The 9,231-nt window shown below is 60.2% G+C and overlaps 1 protein-coding gene across 1 annotated transcript; it reads left to right on the top strand.

Moving 5' to 3' along the window:
- The first annotated feature begins 2,748 nt into the window (after positions 1-2,748).
- CHC_T00000909001 (hypothetical protein) lies at positions 2,749-3,864 on the top strand. The gene has a single exon (XM_005711243.1). It carries the CDS (start codon positions 2,749-2,751, stop codon positions 3,862-3,864), a length of 1,116 nt encoding a protein of 371 aa, XP_005711300.1.
- Positions 3,865-9,231: the final 5,367 nt, after the last annotated feature.

The raw sequence follows: 9,231 nt of genomic DNA, 5'->3' as shown, positions 1-9,231 counted from the left end.
TTGGGCCGCGGTCAACTTCTCGTACTGATGGGGTACGAGAGATACATCCTTCACCTTCATGTCGCAGTCGGGGGAAATGTGGTCCCCGACCCGATAACAGGTGAAGCAGATGATCTGCGGGGACGGAGGTCCCCGCAGATCCTCTTGGTTATTACGGGACGTTTTCCCGGGTGGAAGTCCGCGAAAGCCCTCGGCGGGCTCTCGAGCGGGTTGATACGGCTTGCGCCGGTCGCCGTAAAACAGCGAGTCTCCGTCGTTGAAGGAGGATTCTTCCGTCGGGAGGGAAGGAGCCCCCCCGGCGAGGTCACCATCGGTAGCGAAGTAGTTCTCGGCTCCCCGGGCCGTTTGAAAACTGGGAGAGGGGCCGGTCGACGACGACGGGGCGCCATCCAGGGCAGCGAGAACCTGTTTAACCGGGCGAGGCTTCCCGAATTCCACGCGGCGCCCCGCCCCGTGCTGGGCCCGGAAAGCATCGCCGTGCGAGCGCGCGAGGGCGATGGTATCCTCGAACGAGGATCGCGGTCGATCCTCGCGAGCTTGTAACACCAGCGGCTTGATCGCGGGGGTGAGCCCCTCGATGAAGAGGGTCGTCCTCTCGTATGCCGAGTGCACGTCCCCGCACCTCCCCAGGGCGGTGGACATTCGAGTAGCGTACTCGGTTTCCAGTTCGCCCGGCTTCTGGCGTAGCTCACTCAATGCCGTGAGGGCCCGCTCGATCTCGAGGTTCGTCGCATAGGTGCGCAACAGCCAATTGACGGCGGCGGCCCAGCTCGCGATCCCCTGAGATTTGCGGTACAGTCCCCGCTGGGACTCATACGCTTCCTTCGCTGGCGGAGCCAGCAGATGGGGTAGGGCCATCAGGGCCATCGCCTCGGTCATATTGGCGTTATCAAAATTTTCCTTGCAGCGAGCCAGGAAGCTGATAACCCTGATAGGATCTACCCCGCTGAATTTGTACTCCCCCATGACCACGAGGAGGTACTGCACCCTCTTACGGGTGGTAGCGTAGACCCGGTCGTCCAGGGTGGGGTCGGTATCCACGAGGCGGTAGGCTCGGTAGTTGCACACACCTCTGAACCGGTGGTTCGTCGGCTTCCAGACAGAAACCTTTTTCTGTTTGGGGCCGAGCGTCGGCATTGGGGCCGTAAGGGACTCTGACTCGGAATCGGTCTCCGAGTCAGAGGAGGATGACGAGGACGGGCTTGAGTACCCGTCCGGAGGGTATCCATCCTTTCGTCCTTTGCGACGGTTCGCCTTCCGCTCTTTCCGACTGGGTTTGGACTTTTTTCGTCGTCCACTCCCCTCGTCGTCTGAGCTTCCCCCTTGATCGGGGTCCTCTCCCCGTAAATTCTGGGAGGGCAAATCACCTTCAAGGTGGATAGGTCCGGCGGAGGCTCCCTCGCGGGAGGCTCCTGCCGCGGTTCGCGACGCCTGCGGATTGGCGGAGAATTGGGGTGCGGTCTCCATGGAGGGGACCCGTATCCCCGCGGCTTGCAGCGCCGGCGTTGTCACGTTGGAAAAGAGCAGGCTCTTATTCAACGGGGGCAACCCCTCAGCGGGAGGGAGAGTCGCTACTCCGACTGTAGTCGAAGGGATTCCAGCAGCGGAGGCTGATGTTTGCGTCTTCAAGATGGCCATTTCTCGACGGAGGGCCTTGAGTTCCTCCGCCGTGGCGGTCTCCTCTTGCTTACGCAGGATGGCGGCCTCCTTGGCGCTGGCAGCTATGTCCGCCTGCCAGGCCTTGGTGAGCACGCCTTCCAGGGCGGTTAGGCGATCGCGCTCTCGCGCGGCTTGTACCTCGGCTTGGGCCGCGATAGTTTCCTCAATAAAAGTCTTGAGGTTTTCCCGCAGCGCCGACGGTTGCGCTGCGAGCTTCTCCGCTACAGTATTGAGCGTGAATCTTTCCGCTTCTCGGAGCGTCTCGCGACAACTCCGAGTGATCCACGCCGCAACTGGCGGAGGCACGTCTCGAGGACGGGTCTCACGGGACGAATCGGACCCGGATACCATAGCCTTGAGCTTGTCGGAACCTGTTGAAACAGGGATAGAACACCTAGGACCAAAAACGGTAAGGGATAAGGGACACTCCGTAGACTTCTAGGTCGGGAGACCAAAATGTCGTGCACTGAGGGGGAAGGGGTGGGATCCCCCTCTGGCAGAGCGCGCGCGTTCGGGGGCGCGTGTAGGGGGTTATCGGGAGACCACCCGTAAGGGACCGGTACGGGGCCGGGCGCGAAGCGCAGTAGGGAAAGTAAGGGAAAAAGTGGGAAACAGAGCCCAGGAGGGGCGGAACGGTAGGGACAGCTGTCGCGCGGAGAGCCGGGAGTGGCGGGACGACGCGCGCGGTAGAGGCAGGAGAGAATCGGGACGTAGATGGCTCGCAGGGTACCGTCGTGGGACGGGGACCGACGCGAGGCTACGACTCCGTTCCAGAAACCCGAGTTGTGGACCCAAAGCTTCGTACCGTTTTACTAAGGGTCGGACGTCGGCTATATACTAGCTGACGTCGGAGCTATAATTAATTAAACTAAAAATACTAAATTGGACGACGGCGGCGATGGCCGGAGGAACTCCTCTTGGGGAGGTATGACAACCACTACACGTGGGAAATGACACGATTAACGTGAGGGATACACGGTTACACGTGGTATATATCTCACTTATGATAGTGAGGCATTCCGCGTGTGCTACAGTACAGCACCGCGATTGAGCGGGCGGTCAGTGCTCTACATACGTCATCAAAAGGACATGAAACTATTCCCGGCGGCCGGACCCTTGGAGTTTGTCGCAATGGACCTCCTGGGTCCGTTGCCGAAGACCGCACATGGGAATCAGTTCGTCCTTGTGATTACCGACCGGTTCTCTAGGCTCACGCGCAGCATCGCGCTTCGTACGACAACCACAGCCGTGGTGACTAACGCGTTCCTGGAAAACTGGGTGTACGTCTACGGAGCACCACAGTACGTCCTTACCGATAACGGTCCGCAATTTGCGGCAAAGTTCTTCGACGCCGTGTGCGCATTGCTAGGCATACATCACTATTTGACGACAGCCTACCACCCGCAAACTAACGGTCAGACCGAACGGTTTAATAAGACCATCGTGCAGAGGCTCCGACATTATGTCGAGGAGCACCAGCGAGACTGGGACGAGTTCCTCCAGCCTCTGGCGTATGCTTATAACATACAAGTCCACCGGTCAACGGAGACTACTCCGTTTGACCTGGTGTTGACAAGACAACCGTCTGGATTAACCGTCGCGGGTACAGCGCCTCAGGCTGCGGGAGTCGCCCATGACGACCCACGTACTCCCGTACAGTACAAGCGGGCGACTCTTCGCAAGCTACGGGATGTCCTCGACCGTGCGCGGGTAAAGATGACCGCGGCCCAAAAGCGGTATAAGGAGAACTTCGATAAGAAAGTCCGATTCCGACCGGTAATACAGGAGGGCGACCAAGTCTACGTGGATCGCCCTCCCCCAGCCCTCCGAGCGGCTGAACGACGTGGCCGTGACGGACAGGGGCTTGGGACGGACGACATGTCCGTCAAGCTTTTACCGAAGACGGAAGGACCCTTTCGGGTCCGCAAAGCCACGGACACGACCGTTACTGTGGAGCAAGACAGGCTTCCCGTACCAGTCAGTATTGACCGCGTCACGCGGATGCCAAGGGGCCTGGGGGACCGGACCATGCCTACAGAAGGCATAAGTGCCCCTTCCGAACGGATTAACCCTCCCCATGGGGACGGTGCTAATACCCCCGAGGAGTTCGTCGTCGAGCTTCTCGTAGCGCATCGCGACATCCCTACCGGCTTGGAATACAAAGTGAGGTGGTATGGCTACATCCCCGCGGATGATACATTCTAACCCGCGGAGGGCCTACCACAAGCCTTTATCGATCGGTATTGGCGAGCCCACCGAGCTTAGTTCCGCTCGGTGGCGCAAGCTAAGAAGGGGGGTCTCCCGGATACTGTACCGGTTGAGACCACCCGCATGTAGAGCATGCGGGGGGCGGAAGCCGCCTACGGGACCGTCACTACCGCTCGGAACTATACGCACGACGATGGGTTTTGCACCCTCTAAACTACGGCTGGCGGTCGACTTCGTAACCTCCCCGAACTAAGGGCCTGAGTTACAAAATTGGCCAGCCCTCCGGGGAGGTGCCGTGTGTCAAATACTGTATAAGCCGCCTATAAGGCGTGTAATCCGAAACGGTGAAGTCCAGGGACCTCAGGGGGATCGCCTAGGTCACTAGGTGTCCCCCGAGGTCGACCATGGTCGACGATGGGGAAGTACGGCACGCCCGCAGTGCCCAAGATAAATACCGTCTCGGATACTTGCAGCGGCGGCGCAACCCCCGACACGTGGCAAAAATTGCCAAGTGTCATTCCCGCACTGGTGCGGTGGCCTGCGGCAAAAATCCGGGGACCAAATTGTGAGGGGTGACACCGTTCGGTTCGGCAATTACGTCGAAGTTCGGGCTACGTTTGAGCCCCTAGCGGGCTCAATACAAATTGTAGCCCACCGCCGACAACGGCATCGTACTCCCCGCGTCAAGCCGCTTCGGACGGTATAAGGTCCGAAACCCCGGCGAACCAGCCGCCAATTTCGGTCGACTTTGGGCTACGTTTTGACCCCTAGTGGGCTCAATAAAAATCGTAGCCCACTTCCGAGAACGGCATCGTGCTCACCGCGTCAAGTCGGACCCGGGGGTATCCATTCCGAAAACGCGGTCATGGCGAGGTGTCAACCGATTTGGAAACGAGATCAGTTTTTATTGGTTTCTAGTGGTTTTTTACAGTTTCGAAATCAGGGTTGTCGGCGAAATCGCCGGCGGCGCACTCGTACGCCCCCAGCCGCCACGGAAAGGGACCGAGCGAGGCCAGAGGGGTCTCCCCGCAATCACGAGGGTCGAGACCTCCGCGTACTGTACGCGCCGGGGGAAAAAGAGGGGCGTCCGAGTTGGAAAAATGGCCAGCCCTCCGGGGGGGTGCCGTGCAACGGTACGTTGGCACCGCTACCCCGGAGGAGCGCCTGCTTATGGGGAGGCGCTGTAGCTCTCCGGGTGGGGCCTGGGTCTGTACCTGGCGCCCCGCCAAGGCGGGGCGCAACCGAACGGTACCCTCCAGGGACCCCCAAGGGAGCGCCCAGGTCACTGAGCGCCCCCAGGGTCGGCCATGGATGATGGGGGGATGGGGACGAATTGCTGCCAAGCCATGCCGTCCACAAACCCAATGACCGCCACGGAATGGCCGGGGTACAGTACATGTGGTTCACACAGTACTGTACCCGGTGGCCGTAGCCAATTAGGGCGCGCGGCGTATGGGAGGCTGTTCGGAATTCCCCCGATTTGAGGGAACAGCCAATTGGAGCTCTTCAAAAAGGCAAAAAGCCACCCGCCGAACGCAAAAACCAAGCATGTTTTACTAAGAAAAACGCCGGTTTTGAAGCCAGAACGACCCCCAAACGGAAAATCAGGCATATTTTACTGAGAAAAAGGCCGATTTTGCCGAGATGGAAAACGGAGCAGCACCGCTCCGGGGCAGCTTGCACTGCGTCTATTGACCCCTAAAGCGGTTGGTACTCCTACCTCCCGCGCTTGGGCGACTTAACGCGCCACGGTGCTTCGCCGGGCTCCCCGCGATGCTTGCGCCCAACGACCGCTTGACAACCTCGGGTAGGCACACACGAACTGTACCTACGGTCCACCGACGCTCGCGGAAGGCTGGTACCGGGCATGGGGGCCGCGCCGGCCCCGCGATTTCACGGAGGGGCGGCCGCCTCAACACCGAGCCGCGAGGGCTCTCCGGATGAACTGTTTGCCGGAGCCAGCGGGCGGTGAGGGTGAGATCCTGTTGGCCCCCCAAGGTGGACGCAGACAGTACCGAATGGTTGGTTCCCCTCCTCCACGAGGACGAGGAAGCCAAAAGTGGTGATGCACCTACCCCGCGGCCTCGCGGAGGAGCGTCAGCTCCAACCCCAAACCAGGGGGGCCCTGAGGACGAGGAAGCACCGCATTCGCTCAGGGTCCCCGCGGAAGCCGTGGTAGCCGCCTCGGCGCCACGGATGGGTGGAGCCCACCGCGGGGTGGTACTGTCCCGCGAGGGCGGTGGAATCAACGCCTCGATGGCAGGGAGAATGGCACAGCCGTCCCCATAGGAGGCGATCCCTCGCCACCCGTTGTCGGCACGCGTGTCGCTGCAGTTACCCTTCTCACCGACAAGGCCGCCTTCGCAGGAGACTGGCCCATCGCTGGGTCTTTCTCGATCTCCGTCGCCATCGGGGCCGCCTCAAGGGGGATTCTCCTCTAACTACCGGGGCGGACATCTGCGTAAAAGTCCTTACGGTATCTTCCGGGGGCGTGGGGCCAACCGAGCCCCACTCAGACCCTAGACCGTCGAAGATAATTATTCCCCGGTGTCACCGTTGGGAAATCCGTCCGCGGAGCATCTCCGGGGCAGCTACGGCACGCCCCGACATCCGCAGACGGTGGACAAGCTCGTGGCTCGGGAATACTGGACGGGCGATCTCCCAGAGATTCCAAGCCCTGTCGGTCCTCGAGACGCGGCTCCGGCGAGGTTTCTATTACCGTCGAGCCGTCGGCCCTGTCCAGCGGGTTGGGGGCAGCTGGCGTTACCGCCGCTGCTCTTAACCTACCCACCGTTCAGACGAGCTACGGGAGTCTCTGCACGGGAATACTCCGGTGCGATCTCGACACGGGAAGGCGAGGCAGTCTCGCCCCAGCCCTCGACCGTGTTGCCGGCGCTGTCGTGGCCGGCACCGTCGGGTTTCCCCCTGTCCTTTGATCCGTTACCGGTACTGTACGGGTGAGAGACGGTGATTAGGACCTGTCGATCAAGAAGTCAGTGGGGATGGAATACGGTTAGTCGCGTCAGGAAGCAGGGATCGCAACCGCATGGAAATTAGCGCCCGGCTCACATGGCCAAGCGAAAAACCGCCATGCTGCCCGACCGGGGCACCGGCGCTTGCCCATGACGGAGAGGGTCCGCGCAGTGAGGTCGTCGGCAGCCAAGCGGTGGCTAGTACCGATACGGAATGTTCGCGCCAAGGATGGCCGTGGTGGGAAGACTTGAAGTGGAAATGCAGTCTCCGGGACGGACGGCACGAGGACGTGCCGTCATTTAAGAAGGGGGGTTTGTGGTACAATTGCCAAGTGGCGCTACTGCACTAGGCGGGCGCCAGAGGCCTCGCCAAGTACAGTAGTAAGATGTTAACCGATACGGTGCATACGTGGCCAGCACGTGTAGATGTGGCCACGTGGGAGTCCACGTGTAGTTAGTGGTACCAGCTAGTGCAGGTGTACACGTGGTGCGCGACCGATCGGTGGGTTAGTACAGTAGTCATTTTTAGTTACCGTAAGCTACAGTAAGCTGGCTACAGTATGTACAGCTACTGTAGTCCGTCCGGTGCCACCGCCCTACTAGGGGGTATAAGATATGGGGGCACCGGGCTGGAGGTAAACCGAGGCAAGCACGCCTCCCCTTACTTCCTACCCTAGTCCTTTACCGTACGGTTAAGTAAGTCCCTCAGGTTTCCAGCTCGCCACCGGTCGTACTGCTCTACACCCCAGTACGACTGCGCGTGTCCAGTGCGGTGTACCTCCCTTGTCCTGTGCTTCCTACCGTTCCGGATTATTCTACCTGACGCTCCAGTGTAGCGGTCCCCCAAGCTCCCTCATTTTAGGTACAGCCTGTCCTTTTCCGTTTACGGTTTAGCGTCCCTACGGTTGTACCACAAGACCCCTCTGGCCTCGCTCGGTCCCTTTCCGTGACGGTTAGAGGCGTACGAGTGCGCCGCCGGCAACTTCGCCGACAACCCCGATTTGGAAACTGTAAAAAACCACTAGAAACCAATAAAAACTGATCTCGTTTCCAAATCGGTTGACACCTCGCCATGACCGCTTTTTCGGAGTGGATACCCCCGGGTCCGGCTTGACGCGGTGAGCACGATGCCGTTCTCGGAAGTGGGCTACGATTTTTATTGAGCCCACTAGGGGTCAAAACGTAGCCCAAAGTCGACCGAAATTGGCGGCTGGTCCGCCGGGGTCGGCATTGACCGTTTTTCGGACCTTATACCGTCCGAAGCGGCTTGACGCGGGGAGTACGATGCCGTTGTCGGCGGTGGGCTACGATTTTTATTGAGCCCGCTAGGGGCTCAAACGTAGCCCCAACTTCGACGTAATTGCCGAACCGAACGGTGTCACCCCTCACAATTTGGTCCCTGGATTTTTGCCGCAGGCCACTGCACCAGTGCCGGAATGACACTTGGCAATTTTTGCCACGTGTCGGGGGTTGCGCCGCCGCTGCAAGTATCCGAGACGGTATTTATCTTGGGCACCGCGGGCGTGCCGTACCTCCCCATCGTCGACCATGGTCGACCTCGGGGGACACCTAGTGACCTAGGCGATCCCCCTGAGGTCCCTGGACTTCACCGTTTCGGATTACACGCCTTATAGGCGGCGTGTACAGTATTTGACACACGGCAGCTCCCCGAAGGGCTGGCCAATTTTGTAACTCAGGCCCTTAGTTCGGGGGGGTTACGAAGTCGACCGCCCGCCGTAGTTTAGAGGGTGCAAAACCCATCGTCGTGCGTATAGTTCCGAGCGGTAGTGACGGTCCCGTAGGCGGCTTCCGCCCCCCGCATGCTCTACAAGCGGGTGGTCTCAACCGGTACAGTATCCGGGAGACCCCCCTTCTTAGCTTGCGCCACCGAGCGGAACTAAGCTCGGTGGGCTCGCCAATACCGATCGATAAAGGCTTGTGGTAGGCCCTCCGCGGGTTCGAATGTATCATCCGCGGGGGTGTAACCATACCACCTCACTTTGTATTCCAAGCCGGTAGGGGTGTCGCGATGCGCTACGAGACGCTCGACGACGAACTCCTCGGGGGTATTAGCACCGTCCCCATGGGGAGGGTTAATCCGTTCGGAAGGGGCACTTATGCCTCCTGTAGGCATGGTCCGGTCCCCCGGGCCCCTTGGCATCCGCGTGACGCGGTCAATACTGACTCGTACGGGAAGCCCGTCTTGCTCCACAGTAACGGTCGTGTCCGTGGCGTGGCGGACCCGAAAGGGTCCTTCCGTCTTTGGTAAAAGCTTGACGGACATGTCGTCCGTCCCAAGCCCCTGTCCGTCACGGCCACGCCGTTCAGCCGCTCGGAGGGCTCGGGGAGGGCGATCCACGTAGACTTGGTCGCCCTCCTTTCCAGCACACTG

The sequence above is a fragment of the Chondrus crispus genome, genomic scaffold (assembly GCF_000350225.1).
Source record: "Chondrus crispus Stackhouse genomic scaffold, scaffold_713, whole genome shotgun sequence".
In the NCBI taxonomy this organism is placed as follows: domain Eukaryota; phylum Rhodophyta; class Florideophyceae; order Gigartinales; family Gigartinaceae; genus Chondrus; species Chondrus crispus.
Note: the sequence above shows the minus strand (reverse complement) of the source record. Positions and strands in the feature narration are given on the sequence as shown.